The following is an 18,237-nucleotide window of genomic DNA, read 5'->3' as shown; positions in this document are numbered from 1 at the left end:
TTTGTGTGTTAACTGGGGGAGGATCAACTCACCATCTTTTCCCCGCCGTCTCTCTCTCTGTCCCTGTCTCTCTCCCTTTCTCGCCCGCCGCTGCTGTTGCTCTTCAGGAGCAGCTGGGCATCGTGGATGGCCTGGGTGACCACATCGCCGTCTCCAAGGAAACCTGCAGACAAAAAGCACCAAGCGACCATGAAGTAAACAACTATGTGGAGCGTTTTGAGGAAAAAATGGCATTAGCCAGAGGAAGATAAATTGTCAGAGGCAGCTATGATGAAAATATACCGATGACAATGTGCTTTTCAAATATACAAAATCATTTTTTTATTCCCCAACAATAGCTTTGCAAGATTCACAGTTCTTACAAGAAAAAGTTCTTATTCATCTCAAACTGCCGGTTATATAGACCTCACATTGAGCCTCTACTGAAACAGGCAATATTTGCTCAGGCCTCTTTAAAAGTGAACTTTCTTCTGACTGGCCAAGTTAACCCAGCGTTTGACCACCTGTGTGAAGGTCCTGATAGCTGATAGTAAAACACAGAAAATGGTACGTGACAGAACATCATTGCACTTCTTTAATCCATCCATACGTTTGAGCCTGAATCAGATCCAGAATAGAAGCAGGAGGACGTCTCCATTGGGTAAATACTGTATGTCCATTACTTGCTTATCATGTGACATGATGGTACATTTTGTCTTTCATGTGTATATAAAGTACAGTATCTCAAGTACAGCTGTGATTGGTGCAGACGAGAGCCTAAAGGTATCTGTGTCAGTCTGTCGTGAAAGTAAAGAAGAACTAGCTATGTAGAGGGTCTGCTGCCTGAGCTTTTGTCTCACAGTTACTAGTTCTACATACATAAAGTAGCTTTACCACTCAGCTGTTCCTGCGTATGTAAAGGTCCAAAAAGCTTCATTTCCAGGGTGATAACCCAGAGATCCTGCTTTGAAGTTAACCACATGTTTGTTGCCAGGCGATCATTACTGTGGTGTGTCTGCTCAGATCACACATCATCTGTCAATCAAACACTGGGGGTGGTACTGTTCTGAAAGCTCTCCTAGCTCACTTGTCTATTAACTCTCTGGCAACTGGAGCCAACGCTGACTTCCCTTTTGTTCCTTTTGTTTATGGCAAAGCATATGCTTTAGAAATGTGGAATGCATTGCTTTTATTGCCCTGTATGACATGTTTTAAATGAAAGAGGTGGAAAACACCACCAAGTATAAAAGCTGTGGGTTGAATCAGTGAAGGTTTTACTCCTTTCATTTTAAGCTGCTATGTGCCGATTAAAACAAATATGCTACTAGATAGTGAAAGATTACGAATAATTCTAAAGACATTGTACACACAGTGACTTTAAAGGTATCTTGTTTTCTACATTATGTTTCCATCAACATTATGTCCCTGGAACCTTATTTCCTTCCTCCAAAATCTCCAAAGCCAATTTTTAAAAGAATTATAAATTGTTTGTTGGATTGTTTGCAAGCTCAGAATTCTTTTCTTCCCTGTCTTTATTGACAAGTTGCAAAATTTGTTGATGCTTTACCACCAACAATTGTGAATCAGTGGTATAATAAGATCAATACCAAGACTGAGGAGAAAACCAGAGTTTGTATTTGTTTGAAAAGACAACTCTCCTATTGATACACCCGGCGTCCACATTACTCCAAAGTTTTTTTTTACAATGATACAACTGTCTACATGTGTAGGAGACAAGATAATATTCAATCAATTCCTGTAAACACACCCATGCCCAGTGCACGTGAGCGGTCATGTGATATGTATTTAGTGTCTTGTTGGTATGGACGGGGATTAAAACTGAAGCAGAGCAAAAAAACATGTGTGGACAGAGATTTTTTTCATTTGAAAACACAGAAAACGTAGTATGGACATAGTGTGTTTATCACATAACCTGTGTGCAAATGGGGACATATTGTCAAAAGCATTGTTCCATAGTACTACTAGTAGTCACCAGCTCTTCAGAGTATCTTTAAGAACATGATCTGTAAGCACGAAGGTGGCCTCTTAAACCCTGTAATCATAACAAAGCCGAAAAAACAGAGAGTTTCTGACACCGCAACTTTGATTTGCACATCCTCAGAGAAGATGTGAGGATGTTTTTCTTTTCTGTCTCCTTCGTGACTATGCATTCCCATCACAATGGAACTCACTGAGGGCAGATCGTTGTGGACTGTGGGACATTTCTCTCTGGAGGTCCCTGAGTCTGTAAGCCCCCTGCAGTGCCAGCGATCCCAGCTCTAGGCTCTGTGGACTGGGCGTCTTCCCTAGCTCCATCCCCTTTGGCTTGGAGGTCAGGTTCAATGGTTGACTCGCCTCCTAAACACACAGTAAGAGCAGATGAATAAGGGTGGGGCCACTCACACACATTGAGGCTTAACTGTAAAGGGCGAGAGTGTGCACGTATTCCGGTTCTGCATGGTAGATTTGGCGTGTCGGAGCGCATCTGTCACACCTTTGTAGCGTTTCTGGTCTTTTGTCTTCATGCTCACCTCATCCTCTCTCCCCTTTGTGTTGGTCTTTCTCTGCTTGAGAACAAGTCATTCAAATACACTTCATCCTGCATACACACTACACACACACACACACACACACGGAGGAACCCATTCACACACACTTAAACTACAAACATTAACCCTCTGACAGAGGGTGTGGTGTATTCTAAAGGCTTTTCAGCTTCAAAATACCAAGAGGCTACATTATCTGTTTAATCGGGAGAGCTTTCCTTTATCTACACCACCTACACACAGATCGCAATACATACACTCATACATAAACAGTAAGTGAACACATAATCCACTGTTCCTGCTCCAGTGGTGAATGCATTACAAATACTGTTTGTGTTGAACTTAGGGCTTTAATTTGATGCAGTGAGATGAACATTTTCACAGTTGACATATAATTCATTGTAATTTTGTGATGACGTTGTACCTGTCGGAAAGAACCGCTGCTCCTCTTCACAGGGGTGGGGTGAGGGTTCGGTATCAGCTGCATAGGATAGTCCATGGCTGTGGAGAATGAGGATGACAAACAATGTCACTGGTTGAAGATCAAACTTAGAAACACAGATTTAAATGTGCTGAATATAACAAATTGCAAAATTATTCAGTTCAGTTTTATTTGTTTGGGCTGAATCATAATACACATTATCTCAAGGCACTTTAAATAGAAGGTCAAGACCTTAAAAATTACAGAGAAACCCAACAGTTGCCACAATGAGCAGCACTTTACCGACTCCCTTCAATAACTGGAAGAAACCTCTAGAACCAGACTCAATGTGGGCGGCCATCTGCCTTGACTGGTTGGGGTGAGCAGAGAAAAAGGGAGGGGGACCAGGAATAGTTATGCACCATCAGGTTTCAGCTCTGACAGTTATAATGAAACAATAAGAGTGTAAAGATGTTATTAATGATAGCAACAAGTCTAATAAATATGATTTAAACCAGCCTAGTGATGATCTATGGTGTCAGGGTCCAGCAGGAATATCATGATTACTTTAAAAATTCAGCTCACTACTTTATTTCTGGCAGTTTTTAGCTTTGTCTAACTCAAATAGCAACAGTGACTATTAAAGGGACAGTTATCATCAAGCATAATCTTGAATCTTAGACACATTTCTATTTGCTCGTGGTAAATCGTCTAATAGTCAAAACAGGCCATGACTTGCCCGTTCAGTAGAACAACAAAGAGATCAGGCCGGAATGTGTGTAAGCATTTTAGATTTGACAACTCACTGACGGAGATATTCATGGGTAAAGGTGAAGTAACACAACATCCAGATGTGGTGCACTGCAAATCCGAGTCCTGCACTGGATCAGTTGTGTAACGATTAAAAATCATATTCACTTAAATTCACAGGTTCAGGCACAGGTACAATTAAATACAGGTGGGCAGCGGGTGAGAATTTGAATGTAACATCTAAATCATCTTATATGAGTCAGCTGTACGGATTTGTTCTTACACCTCTGACCCCTTCATGTCCACTCAAAATTACACGATAAACTCCAGAGAAAATCCAGAGCCGCTGACTTGAGGTGTTCCCACATACAACCCCTCCAGTCTTAAGATTCTACCAATTCAGTGCATGTCTGAAAGCAGTTTTTGAGATAATTAAAGGTAACAGGTTGCATTCCATGTGGAGCTTTTCGGGTTTGAATTTACAAAAATGGACCTGTGCAGGACTCTAGCGCACACTGCATGGGCTAAGATACATTTAAACCAACTACATGTTCATACTCTTTGTATGTAAAAAGCACATTAAAAATTCTGAATTAGAAAATGTTTTATCTCCACGTGCTAATGAGACAGAAACTCTACAAAGTATAATGCAAATGAACAAGCAAATAAAAAGATTCTACCAACATGAAATTAAAGAGTGTAGCAGAGGAAACAGGATTTCAAATTTGTAGCTTCAGCTGGCCTCTTCCACACAACTCCATAGTCCTCCAGCCTTCATCCGTCAAAACATTCTGAAGCACACACATTTCTTCAAATAAAGAAAGCAAATGAATGGCTATCCATGAATTCCACCTACAATCTTTTAAAGACTGTCTGTATCAGTTTGGTTTGAAAAGATAGAGAAGACAAGGTCACCCACGAGCACAGCTTTTAAGACTTGTAAAAAACAAGACTGCACAAAGCTGCGCCCTCCTAAGCGGTGCCCTCTATAGCCTGCTAACTGTACAAGCATGAGTGTATGAAAGGTGCTATTTGCCATATTGTTCAATTGAAGTCTACGTTTGTATCTCACCTATGCCTTTTCATTTCTCTGGAATACAGGCCTTGAGTTGAAGTACACAAATATGCTGAAATTTCTCGTGAAAAGCACTCGAGCGCAAGGATGTACCAGCATGGATGGAGGCTCTACGAGCCATAGTGACGGTGACAGCAACTTTTCAGCACTAACTTTCTGGCCTTCAGAGAACGTAGTCATTGTCAGGTTAGTCAAGTGCTCATTCACCCTTCATAATAGGCCATGTAAGAATAGAATATGAAAGAACTGATAAACCCCAGTGCTGTCAGTGTATGGAAGCCTTGGATTAAATAGAATCAAGCAAATTACTGATCAAAATAAAAAGAATTTCCAGAGTTGTAAAATCCTACCTGATATTATTGTCAACCATTGTGTAGTGATTTGTGCCAGAAAGAAATCAAACAGGCCCTCAATTGTATAATAGAAGAATCATTTCAGTAGATTCACATAAGAATGCACTTCTTATCCTCTCAGGCTACATCCTGAAAACATATATATCATGGGACCACCTCTTGGGCATGGTCCCATGAGAAGGTCCCATGAGAATCTGTTGGACAGATTGGGGGAGACTGGGATTAATTTGCCGACCTTATGGTTAGTGGACGACCCGCTCTGACTCCTGAGCCACAGCCACGCAAGTTGGAGAGAGGAATATCAGATTCCAGTTCTTACACAAGAACCAGACATAAAAGAAACTGACGAGGAGGCAGATTCAAATATCAGGTCTGTGTGATGAGGAAACTGTAATCTTCCTCAATTCAATCAGTTTGAGACAGAGCTGTCCTATTTCTATTCTCTTTTTCATATTGTTGTAATTTGGTGGGCACTTTTTGAATGACATCATCTTGTGTCCTCTTCCAGTTTAATTGAGCCATCAACTGTGTATCTCAAACCCTCCACATTTGGATCAAACGAGTCTGGTAACCATGACACCGCTCTACTAGCTTGATGACTGACCTGGCTTGCAGGGGATTGGTTGCAATGGCAGGGTCATCTGGGGGTCAGAGGTGACCGGGAGGGGCTGGGTGCTGGTGTGGAAAGCCGGGATCATCACGTAGGGCATGTTCACCTGCTGGGACAGGGCAGGACAAACACACCTTACATAAAAGCTCAGGTTTCTGATCAGCTCATGCAGAGGTGTTATCCCCTGCTGCTCGTGCTGTGATGTGTGGCGATGTGTGAGTGTCTTGAGAGGAGCTGACCTGGATCTGCTGCTGGAGCAGGTTGATCTTGTGCTGCTGCTGGATCAGCTGCTGCTGCTGTTTGGCGATCTGAGACACAGGACATGTTCATTTTCACACACGAGGGTATTCAGTTGACACAGTGACACAAGTGCACCCAGTGTGGATGGCCATGGTCCATTGTTTAATCATCATCTCAGCTCGAAACACCACAACACACCACACTACTACATTTGATTATATTATATTTAAGTGAAGCCAGTTTGGATGTTTTCAATGACAGCAACTAATCCAAGAAACTTTTTGGAACCTACTTTTAGTTTTGAGTCTTTGACCAATGGGGAAGTATTAGGAATATGAAAACATATCTGAAAAATTGATTAAATATAGTCATCATATTCTGAGAATATTGCGAGAAAAGAGTGAATCATTTAGGAGAAAAAATATATGACGACTTAAACTAATATTATTACAACTAAATTCTTGTAAATTTACAAGAATAATGTTGTAGTACCATGAGAATAAAGTAAAGGTAAATAGAGTGAGGAGATAGTAAAATGCTAAAACACAAAGAAAAAAGTCTACATCAATGATTCATCGAATACCAGAGAAGAACACTGTGGTCCGAGTAATATAGAGCAAGGTTATGAATACCGGTAATGTGGAGCAGAAAAGATAAATTTAGATGCAAATGTATAAACAGACAAAGCAGTGTTACCCAAACAGGTAATTACGTGCCATTGTTGCTGTCTCTGGTGCATGGGCATGTATGAGTTAAGCTGTGATGTCATTCTTTCCCAAGCGCTCCGTTACACATGTGCACACAGAGTTTCTGAATATCTGCCCTTCAGAAGGTGTTTGTCAAAATCTTAGTGAGTTAAAACTCTGTTTGTGAATGAATGAGACTAAACACGGAAGAAAAAAGCTTGTTCTGCAAAATATCCATATAAGTGAAGACAGAGTGTAAACTGATCATATCCTCACTTCTCCTTTCTAACTTTCATTCAAACAAAACAGTCATGAACACCACAGAAAAATAATACATCAATGCAAATATGACACGTCAAACAGAGATCAATTTACAGTTATACACGTCTGATTTGCATAATCTTCACGCTTCTTCACACAAACAGGCTCAGTTCCTGGGTCTGTTTAGTCAGAAGGTCCAATTACAGCTGTTATCAAGATAAGGATAGCAGCCAGTGCAGACACAGAAATTTGTTTTAAAGTGACACCATGTTTGCTTGTCTTGATGATGTTCTACGGCAGATGCCTGGATTGTACCTGTTCCTGCTGCTGTCGAGCCAGCTCCATCTGCTGCTGCTGCTTCTCCAGCAGCAGGGCGGCCATGTTCCTCTGCTCAGAGTGCGCCCCCAGCAGCTGCTCCCTCAGACCACTCAGCTGGTTGATCATCATCAACAACTGGAGCTCCTTCTCCGCCAGAGACTCTTGGGTTCCTGTGTGTGGGGGGGGGGGGGGGGTCAGATGTTATGTTAAATGTTATCTTACTATGTTTGTTGTCACAATGTATCCTCATTTTAGAAAGCACACAAGCAAAAACCAATAATTTCACCCACAAAATATTTCACACAGCCAGGTATCACATTTGAACTAAGGCAAATTATGTTAATAGCAGATTTAAAACATAAAGCAGGTACTTGCACAAATGTGTGTGAAATAATTCTACTCTATATAAATGGTATAAGACGGTGTCTGAAAGCTGACCTTTCAGTTGTCCTGGCCCCACTGTGCTTTTATCCAGAAGCTTCTCCTTCCAGTCAGCATTCAGCAGCTTCTCAATGGTGGGCATTACTGTTAACAGGACACAACAGGCTACATTAGATGCCTGAAAAATATTTTCCTTCGAATAAAATCCATCTTACGCCAAACTTCTCTCTCAGCCTCTCCTCCGCCTCCCTAATGGCATTGATTGAAGAAGGCATTTGAGGTGGCGAAGGGCAGAGTGTGTGTCTGGGAGAAGTTTTGAGTGTTTGAGTGGATCAATATTTGGGCAGAGGAACAATCCAAGGTCAGTGAGTAGGGAGAATTTGAGAAAAATTTAAGGCGAGGAGTGCAGGCTGGTGAAAGACTTGAGGGCAGGCAGAGTCTCAGGAGCATCTTGAAGAGCAGCCTTCTCCTCCGCATGTGGGGGACTGAACAAAATCGTACAAAAACAAAAAGCACCCAGATTCCCTGAAACCCATTCAGGAACCAAACAGCATCCTCGCTTTGCTCGAAAATTGTCACTCTACACATCGATTTCCAGCAGGCTTTATTGTTTAATGCTGAATAGCAGCAGAAGGTAGTGCACTTAAACCCATCAGATGTGGAGTCATCAAAGCCTGGCCGATGAGAAAATTGTATGGACCTGTATATGCAGTGTGTGAACAAGAGAGAGAATGATGAGGTCAGAGGTGCACAGACTGTGGATCTGCACTGATACAAAGGTTTCGAATGGTGAGTACTGAGTTGTATAAAGTGCAGCAAACACTCTCTGGTCTAAAAAACTGCATCAGCTTCAGTTTGAATTGATTTGATGAAATGTGTTCAGATCAATGATAGACACAAATCAAACCTCAGTTAAAAAGAGTCACTATATGCAAATTGGAAAAATGGCAGAATTTGGTGTCCACTACAGAGCCCTCGAAGAGGATTAGTTTTGCGTTCTCTTGCAATACTTTTATGTGACCTCACAATAGTTTCTCTTTTGCATTTTATCAAAGATGCATATCTTAGTGTACAAGGTAATACAAGCTCTAATCTACTCTAGGTACAGGTTATTGGGCTCAGGTCGGGTTCGTACACTGTTTTAAAGTCTGCTGACTCATGCTGATTAACACTGTAAAACTGTTGGTCATACGAAACACAGGCTACCTCTACAATCCTAGCTGTTGTAACTTAGCTGGTAACAGCAAGCAAAGTGTCACTGTAACACATTAAGACACCAGTAATTACTTTTGCAGAACAACGTTATTTCATTAAAGCCAAATTAAATAATGTGCAAAATTACTACATGGCTAAAGCTCTATTCAGACATGAACATGAGATTCTCTGCTGAGACACACGCCTGGCCTCTAAGTATTAAGTCTGTAGAAATTCTGGAGAAGTCGATGTGAGAACACATGCCGGATTCCCTGTGGGCGGGGGGGCTGATGACTCTTCTGATGCGTGAAAGGACGCAAAAATGAAAACAAAAGAATGGAATCTCTCCATCTGTAGACGAAGAGGGTGCTGTAAACAAAATCATGTGATCTCCGCAGCGGAGTTAATACGTCACTTCCCCTAGTCTCTGTCTGCTGCACTTGGCTGCTCCGTCTTTTGCCAGAATAATGCGGAGGATTTGTTATTGTTGTTAACGTGTCTGTGCGGAGAACCTCCTGCTGTGTTGTGCATGTGTAAAAGGCAAACTCTGGGTAAACTCCATAACCAATTCTCCGGAATTTACCCCTTGCTAATACTACACTGGGAAGATACTAAAAGTACTATTCTAAATCTTAAAAGTAAATAAAGTAAAATGGCCCCAGTCAGTTGCTTGATATTATATTATATTATATCTATATTATCTATTTATTATACTATATTATACCAGTGCTCATACTATTAAATGTCTTCAGAGAGCATGTCTCCTCTAAACAGCTCTTTCAGGCCTAACTTACACTTAATGTGCACTTTGACTTTACTTCTTTACCTGATCTCCAGCATTTTGTTTTGTTGAACAGAATCAGCTCTTCCAACTAAAATGTTCTGCTGTGCTAAATCTTAATTGTTTCCCTCAGCTGTAATTTAATATGGACACAACTGTAACACATCTGTTAATAATACATATGATTGTTTTGGTTTCACAATTCTGCTGCTGACATTAATGGGTGGTTTAATTTGCAGTAATACATTATATTCTATACCATCATATGTTTGTAGCCTGCCTGTCCAATGAGAATAGGTAATTAACAGGATAACAAAAATCTATTAAAAGCTTTTGTACAGATACCGCTTTTGTGTATTTGGCATGTGGAGGCCTTAAGTCTTCTTCAATGTGCACAGCCATGATTCATCTTCTAAATACTATCTTCACAAACTGGAGATATTTTTCTTTTTTGAATTGGCAGCTCTGTGAACACTAGTCCTGACGCTGCAGCGCGGACACTGAAGGAGGGAACATGTTCTTTAGACACACCTTCCTTGAAGTTGGATTGCCCTTCTGGTCGATCATGTGTCCTGACCTCCTTCAGTCCCATGGGGCTCTGCCTGTGCGTCAGCTCCTTACCTGGCGAGCCCTCCTGGCAGGACACAGAGAAAAAAGACAGACAAATCATCAGAGCAGATTCAGGAAAAGCACGTTCACTTCTTTGACATATAATAAACTGTGATGCTCCAGCTGATGTCCTTACCGAAGGGGAGCGGGACAGCGGTGGGGTTAGTTGGCGGGCCTCCAGCGGCTGACTTCCTGACCAATTGCGTGAGGGAAATGTTTTAGGAGGTTCCGCGTTGGTAATGACGCCTCCTCCTTCACCGAACTCCTCCTGTTCTACTTTGACACCAACACCTGCCATGCTGACATTCCCGCCGGAGAGGAGGTGCAGCGCAGGAGGGCTGGGATCAACCATTCTATTGTAAGACAAACACAACGCACAACTGTCAGGCACAGCGGTGCTTTGAGCTCAATGCAAAGCAAAATGGTATCTACTGTGGAATGTATGCCATGGTGTCCTACGTGTCGATTGCGATGTTGCTGATGGGAATATATTGGGTTTTGTGGGTGTTTGGTCATAAACCAGAGCAACGTTTCAGTCCAAACCAAAAAAAGCTTAAGTTGATGAAAACTCGTGGACACCAAAATAAATAGTATACTCTTTAGCCTAGAACACTGGACGTAGGGGTGCTGAGGGGGCTGCAGTACCCCCTACTGGCGAGGGGCTGCCACTCCAAGGAAGAAAAGTTTAGTGAACAAACTTCAATGTCCACTAGTAGATCGTATACCTCTGCCAGTCCCCTTATAAAACCACATTTAAATTCACTTGATTCTTATTTTAATTTGGATCTGAACCAAATTGCACACTAACCTCATAAATAGCATGTCTACTTACATAAAGATCCAATAATTATTCCCTGAGAAATCAATGGAAATATGATCCGAAAATATAGACCATGACATAGATAACTTTGGATGTGAAATGAAAGAATGATGGATTTTAGTGGGTTAGATAAGTTTTAAAAATTAATATTTGTTTTCTTTGCATGACCTGAATGTAAATGTTCTTTAACTGGTATAAAATGTTGTTCTCTCTTCAAATTAATACAAAAATCATGAATGTTGTGCTGCTGTATTTTTACATGACTGACTCTCAGCATCCCTTTCACTTAATGATCTTTTCACTCATTACAATCACTTCCACTTTGCTGTTGCTACTATTGCAGTTTCGCTGATGTTTCACATTCACACCCTGTGCACCTGGGGAAAGAGGGATTTCGGCCTCTGAGCCTAAATGACTGAGGCAACAAATATTGATTTTCATTGATGGCTGTCATAAAAAGAAGGAAAGATCAGAGGTGATTGGAAGATGTTGTTGTAAAAATGTAACTTATAATTATACTAGATTCATCCAGACAGGAAGGGGGGTTGGAGTCTCTGCTTTCTGAAGTGTGTCTTTCCAATTAGGGGCCACTGTTTTAGGTCAGTGGTCAAAGGTTTGCTGCTGGTTGTGTTACCATCAGCTAAAGTCACAGATGCTAATTGTCTGAGTGTGTGTATGTGCGAGTGAGTGTGTCCGACAGTAGATAATAGGAGGGTATAGAGGAGGGAGGCAGACAACATCTCAGTGAGGGAGAGAGAGAGTGAGAGAGGTTTGAACCACAGTGAACTTGAACAATCAACTTGGGCTTGTATGTGTGTGTGTGTGTGTTCGTATGCGTGTGTGTTATTTCCCAGCTCTGCAGCAGGAGGAAAGAAAAACACAGCAGACAGCAGAACAAAACAAACAGAACACACAAGGGCAAAAAGTGCACATATATATAAAGAGGCAGAAAAAAAGCCATTGTTGGAGCCGGGGAACAAAGGAAGCCGGGACAATGGGGGAGAGGCTGACAAAAGCCGCCGGCCGGAGGAAACAGGCCGGATAACAATGCCAGCGGAATGTGCCGACCAACTCGGGAACACGGCAAAAAAAAAAAAAAGCGGAGCGCCACCATTCTGCGGGAAGCATAATAATGATTAGAGCCCCCCACCACTCCACTTCACCCAGCTCTCCCAGCCTGCACACTGTGATTCTGAACAAAGCCACCTGTCTGCCAGGGTCTAAGGCTCCAAAGTCATATGTGCGTGTGTGCACGTGTAGGTGCATGTTTATGTGCGTTCTACGCTGCACAAAAAAATGCAGCTTTGAAGGGGAAACAGTAAAGACGGGGTCATTTGCTACAAACAGAGATGCAATGAGTTCAGCGTCTCTGTGGTCGCTCGCTGGAGATCTTCTCCACAGAGGAGGCAATGAGATCAAAACTTGGTGCAACACAAACCATGTTTGCTATAGCTACACTCTCCCTTGTGCTTTTAGCTTTAGCTTTAGCTGGCACAATTAGACATCTCCTTGGCAAACTGCCACCACCAACTATTTGTCGGTGAAACAGAGTGACACCGCCAGCTGGAATGTGTATGACATCACTTGCATACTCATGTGGGTACATACCTGTACCTGCTGATACTGTTAAAATATACACAAAACATTTGCCTATCAACAGCTCCACAGCACCTCTAGAAGTCTAAAACTCTCTGAGGTTCCTTTAAGTTCTTCTAAGAAGATGCCCCCCTTACTTAACTCTCTCAAACGTAACTATTTAAAGTATTAGTATCTCTATGATAATATGTGTCTTACAAATAAAGGTGAATACATTGTGAGTCATCAGCGGATCGTCCTCTAACCAGGTCTGCAGTTAGATCCCTGTCTTCCCCAAATTGCCCCTGATGGCTGTTCCCGTTCTCATAGATGAATGAATGTGTGTAAATGGAACAAAAAACTGTACTGTAAAGCACTTTGAGACTAGAAAAGTGTTATATGAATGCAGACCATGTTGACATACCTCTGCCATTATCATTACACTGTTGAGTCTCTCAAAACTAACAAGGTCCATTTCACTCCCTAATGGTCAAGTGAGTCATATGACCAATGTGTTAGATACAAGATTGATGATAAAACTAGAATTTGAAATCAGGATAATAACAATTTTCAGGTATTGATTCAGGACCATGATGCTAGACATGGTTTCAACATTTTCTTATTGTCCATTGGGCCGATTGTGTAACGATGACAAGGAATCACAATCTCACATGTGCTGCTGCCTTCCAGTTGCACTGAGTGGGAATAACATGTATAAAAGAACTAGAAGAGCAGATTTAAGGTTGAGGGTTAGCGTTGGAGTTCTTATGATTCAAAACAGCTGAATTGTAGAGTGGGGTGACAAATTGGTAGAATCAAGTAAAATATTTAACACAAGTGGATGTACTAGCTAACTGCTGCAGCTGCTAGTAAATCAACTGTTTCATCTACTGCTCAAAGCAACTTCCACAAACTTGTGTAACAGGATGCGCTCTTTGAGTTATTCAAACTCAGACAACCCCATCTTACTTTATATATAAACCTTTTTACTGTACCATGATATATATCATTATCACTGATTAAATTGAGGCCATTCCTTCTTCTACTTTTATTTTAACAATTATTAAATCAATTAACATTCTTAGTAGACATTAAACTAAATAAAACTCTCCGAAAAACTTAGTTTTTACTTCATTCCATTGTTCAAGAAGACAAAGGATATTTCAAAAGATATTAACATGATATTCAAACAACGTGAATGTGAGAAAATATCTTTTCCTTCTGTGTGACTTTTGCTTAAGACATTTTACTGTAAATGACAGGAAGAAAATATTTTCCTTTAAACTTCTTGATGAGCCAATCTGTACAAATCAGAAAAATTATGTTCAACCAATTGAGCCAGTTACCAAAAAGGAGAGCGACTTTAACAGCTTAATGGAAGTTTGTGTGTGTGTGTGTGTGTGTGTGTGTGTGTGTGTGTGTGTGTGTGTGTCTGTGTGTGTTCAGACCATGAATTGTATGAAAACCATTTCACGCAGCTGCCCTGCAGCACATTAAAATCAGCTGTAAGTGGTGGACCAACAACTCCAACTCATCTGATGCCACCTGCTTGACTACTGTTGACTTTAATATCACACTTACTGTGTCTTAATCTTGTTTCAAAGGTTTAACAGAACAACTTCGTTCTTCAGCTGTAGTGTCTCACCACCCTGACACCCTGTACTTGCCATCTGTGGTAACCACTGGAATAAAATATCAGCTATTGGCAGCTTTAAACCCACAAGGTTATGTATCACCCTAATCTCGTCTGATTGCTATTTTCAGGTTTGGTGTGGTTTTGCAGAACATTAGGAAGGAATGAGAACGGGGGGTCCAAGAGGGAAAGGCGGCAAACTGTTTAGCCAACACGCAGCAACAACCGTCGATATCGACGAGGGGTTGATTGTGCGACAGTGGGGGGTCCGGCCTGTCAGTGGCAGCACACTGAGTTTTGTCCCACGCTGGAAGTTATTCCTGGGTCTCCCCTCTACGTTCCACAGAGGCTGGACTATAGAGCTGCCACAGGTGGCTTTCACACGCCTCCACACACACACACACACATACACATACACGCGTGTGTGTGTAACCCAATGCAGAGGTATGCACAGAATCTCAGCGACCCAGAGAGCTGTTGACAGCAAGGAATGTGTCAAGGTGTGCGGTTTTTTTTTTAAACAATGCCTTTAGCGTCTTAGCCAGAACAATGCAAACCAGTCAAGGTTATCGCTTCCCTCCACATCACACTCATCTAGTTAAACACACACTTAGCCTATCTGCAGCTGACTGCACCCATGTGGAACTCGACCTTGTGTGTGTGTGCATGTGTGTGTGTGTGTGTGTGCGTGTTGCATGACTTGAATAGCCATGCCTTCTTACAAGGTTATCTGATTCAGGCCTGTTTTCCAATCACCTACACCAGCATTTATAGGTGCTCACCACACGCCGCTAAGAAATCAGAATAAACGACCTCAGAGCAGCTGCAGTTCCACAAAGTAAAACAAAGTGACCGAAAACTACTGCTGGAGACTCCTGAAGGTGTTTTTGAATCATTTATAAAACATTGCGTAGCATTCATACTACGTGCGCACAAAAGCCGTAAATGGCGTGCGCAAAGAAAATGTATTTGATGTGACAGCAGTGATGTCACTGATAAATAAAATACCCTGATACACTGCTGCAGCTGCTTTTAATACAGTGAGTGAGAGGGAGGAGGATTGAAAGAACAGAGCCTGAAATAAAAAATAATCTAATTCAAAGGTGGAGGCAAAAATATGATCGCTTCACTCTGTCAGAATGTGAGGGAACTTGTTGGTTCGATTCTGTCAGTGGTGATACTGGACTCAGTTCAGCACAAAGATCCAAGATCACAGATCTATAGAATCTATATCAGCTGATCATTCATTTTCATGGGACAAAAAATCTTTGCAATCATTGAACCGTTGTTTCCTCCTAATCCTTCCATTCAGGTGCATCCATCACGTAGCACTACGCACGAGTGTCACGGCAGTATTTATATATTTAGAGCAATCGGACCGATTACTTCACACATCTGGGATATTATTTGAAAAAAGAAGTTTGATATATATAAATCTGATACATGGTGTAAATGCTGTTTCAGTCAAATTTGAATGTCTGGGCTAACGGACACTTGGATGACACCACAGGAGCAGTAAGGAGCCATTTTATAATTGTTTCTGTTGTTTTTTTACATTGAAGAAGTGATCACCATTCACTTCAATTGATTTAGCTATAAAGCTGCCCATACCCCTGAAACTCCTACAGTGTTTTGTGGACTCAAACACTTCACCCACCCCTCTATCGGCATAGTAGTGAGTAGATAATGAGTGAATTTTCATTTTTGGTTGAACTATCCTTTTAAGGGCAGACGATGTCCTTGACATATTTATTTTGACCTTGTAGGTCCTTTGAGACAAATTTACAAATTATTCGGAAAGTGGGCTAAACAAAAAAAAAAGTGATTTGCTTTTGATTATCATAATAATCGTGTGCGCATGAGTTACAATTAATTCTCACGTCTTGATAATTTTGTGTATACAGAGAGCCAGCACAACACAGTCGTAACTTTTTGTAACTGCTTTGAAATGAGAGTCAGTTTCGGTCATTGTTCCTACGTATCACTTTCATTGTTCACATTGATAGAATTTCCTTGTTGGCTTGTCACTTGGATATTGAAATGATGGTTCATGTCAGTGCTAAAGGTGAAGACGGAAATTGTAAAAATAAACCTAAGATCATGTTGAAGAAACAAGAAAAGCTTATTTTTGAATCATATTGAAGTGATCTCCTGGGGGTGTGATATAGCTGCGGGAACAAAACAACACTTAGTTCATTGCACCACAGACTCACTGCAGGGCCACATGTTGCACTGGTGCTTTAGCTGTGCAGAAAAGAGCAAAATCCATAATTGAAAAGGTACGATACCACCACACAGTACCGAGTTTCCATATGTTTTCTATTTACTTATTTTGAGTTGCACACATCCTAGCGCTAAGGCACAATACAGTGTTAAATATTGTATTGCAAGTGGCGTGCTTAGGTACAATTAGTTTTTATTTAATTTCAAAGTGTCTCTGAGACTTGTCCTTGGACAGTGAGAATGATAGAACACAGACTGGTCTGTGCAGTCTCTCTGCATATTTACACTAATCATGTGCAAACAAATTAATAAAAACATGGGAATGAAACAATTAAAACGTTGGAACTATTTAATAAAAATGTGGGAATTGATCTTTGTAGTAGCATTTTTCGTGCAGGACATAGGAAAACATGGCTGCCATAGGAGGCCAAAAAGGATTTTTAGGCACTTGTCTCCCCACTGGGAACTGAAAAGCTCCACTTGCAGCAGAGGAGGAGGCGATGGAGGGTGCCAATGGGCACAGGGAACATGTCTCCACCTTCAGATAAAAATCAGCTCCTCTCCTTTGAGCTCTCACAACACTGAAACCTTACACTTCCCACGACACAAGAATCACTTCACACAAAACCGTCAGTTACCCAACAAGTCCTAACACGTAAAAACCTAACATTTCACCCCCAGGGAGATTGGCGAAGCAAATCCTTTTCGGTTGTTCTCTACCTTTCTTTTTTTCTTCTTTTCCTTTGTTTCCTTATTCTTTCTCTCAGTGTTTTTCATTCTTTCCCCTCCCGTTGGGAGCAGCTTGTTAGGTTTATATCCTCCTTGTCACTTTCCAACTAGTGCCTGAGGCAGAATAGCAGAGAGTGCACAATTGACAGAGAGAGAGAGCGAGTCTCAGCAGTGGAGAGCAGCAGGATAAAGTGTTAGGAATCTAAAGAGGTTTACTTGGTGATAAGCAAATAAAGACTTTCTCATTGTCATCCCTGAGACTGACAGGTGTAATGGCAGGATGTTTTCTGCAGGAGCACATCAGAGAGAAACAGTATGCCTCCGTCAGCTGGCTCAGGTACAACTATCTATCAAAATAAAAAAAAGAATGTAAAATATCTCCCACCTACATCTTTGCATATCTCCACACCCAGTTCCATCATAGTTCTGCCTGAAGGGGAAACATTTAACAATAAGTTTCTCACACAATGTTCAATTGTTAGCGACGTTTGGTGACAGCGCTCTTACGGTAACCTTGCAACATGCTGGGCCATCTTGTTATGACAAGTGTGAAGCAATGTATAAACAAATGATTAGGGAAATGTTTCACAGTTAGCTTTATTTGCTTAAGGTTGATAAAACAATCCAGCACTCTGTGCCAGCTGGGACCTACAGGGCCTGGTCCGGGTTCTAGTAAATTAATAAAAAGGTTCTTGTGAATCAACTGGTTTCTCTAAACCTAAATCTCTGATTAGTAATCAGAGAGGGTTATCTGTGTGTAGATTCAGCACATCAGAGAAAAAATTTAAGTTGGTGAAAAGTTTGAGGATAAAGAAGAAATTGTTATTTAATATAAAGAAAGTGTGACACTGAAAGTAAATTGAAAACAATGCTGCTTTTAAGTCTAAAACTAAAATCAAAACAACACTCCTGGCACGGTCATCCCTCCATACCCCTCCTCTCTTTCCATCATCTGTACTGACCTGCTGCAGCCGGGTTGATGTGAGGGGATCCAACGGCGCTTCCAGACTGGAACTGAGCAACCGACACAAGTCATAGTGACTTGCGCTCCCT

At 41.4% G+C, this 18,237-nt stretch overlaps 1 protein-coding gene across 3 annotated transcripts in view; it reads right to left on the bottom strand.

Annotated features, from left to right (window-relative positions):
- sox13 (SRY-box transcription factor 13) overlaps positions 1–18,237 on the bottom strand; it is a 44,682-nt gene that overhangs the window by 10,183 nt on the left and 16,262 nt on the right. For 2 of the 3 annotated variants that reach the window (XM_020086285.2, XM_069513223.1), the window contains exons 2-10: positions 10,341–10,557; positions 10,127–10,229; positions 7,678–7,764; positions 7,237–7,409; positions 5,974–6,042; positions 5,729–5,843; positions 2,950–3,026; positions 2,172–2,337; positions 33–163 (exon numbers count right to left, since the gene is read on the bottom strand). In XM_020086285.2, coding sequence (XP_019941844.1) covers positions 33–163; positions 2,172–2,337; positions 2,950–3,026; positions 5,729–5,843; positions 5,974–6,042; positions 7,237–7,409; positions 7,678–7,764; positions 10,127–10,229; positions 10,341–10,556 — 1,137 coding nt within the window. In that variant the 5' untranslated portion in view covers position 10,557. The remainder of the gene's footprint in view (positions 1–32; positions 164–2,171; positions 2,338–2,949; positions 3,027–5,728; positions 5,844–5,973; positions 6,043–7,236; positions 7,410–7,677; positions 7,765–10,126; positions 10,230–10,340; positions 10,558–18,237) is intronic. The other variant, XM_020086287.2, reaches the window with a different exon arrangement.

This window comes from Paralichthys olivaceus, chromosome 2, assembly GCF_024713975.1.
Source record: "Paralichthys olivaceus isolate ysfri-2021 chromosome 2, ASM2471397v2, whole genome shotgun sequence".
In the NCBI taxonomy this organism is placed as follows: domain Eukaryota; kingdom Metazoa; phylum Chordata; class Actinopteri; order Pleuronectiformes; family Paralichthyidae; genus Paralichthys; species Paralichthys olivaceus.
The sequence above is the reverse complement of the archived record's forward strand: the minus strand, read 5'-3'. Positions and strand labels throughout refer to the sequence as shown.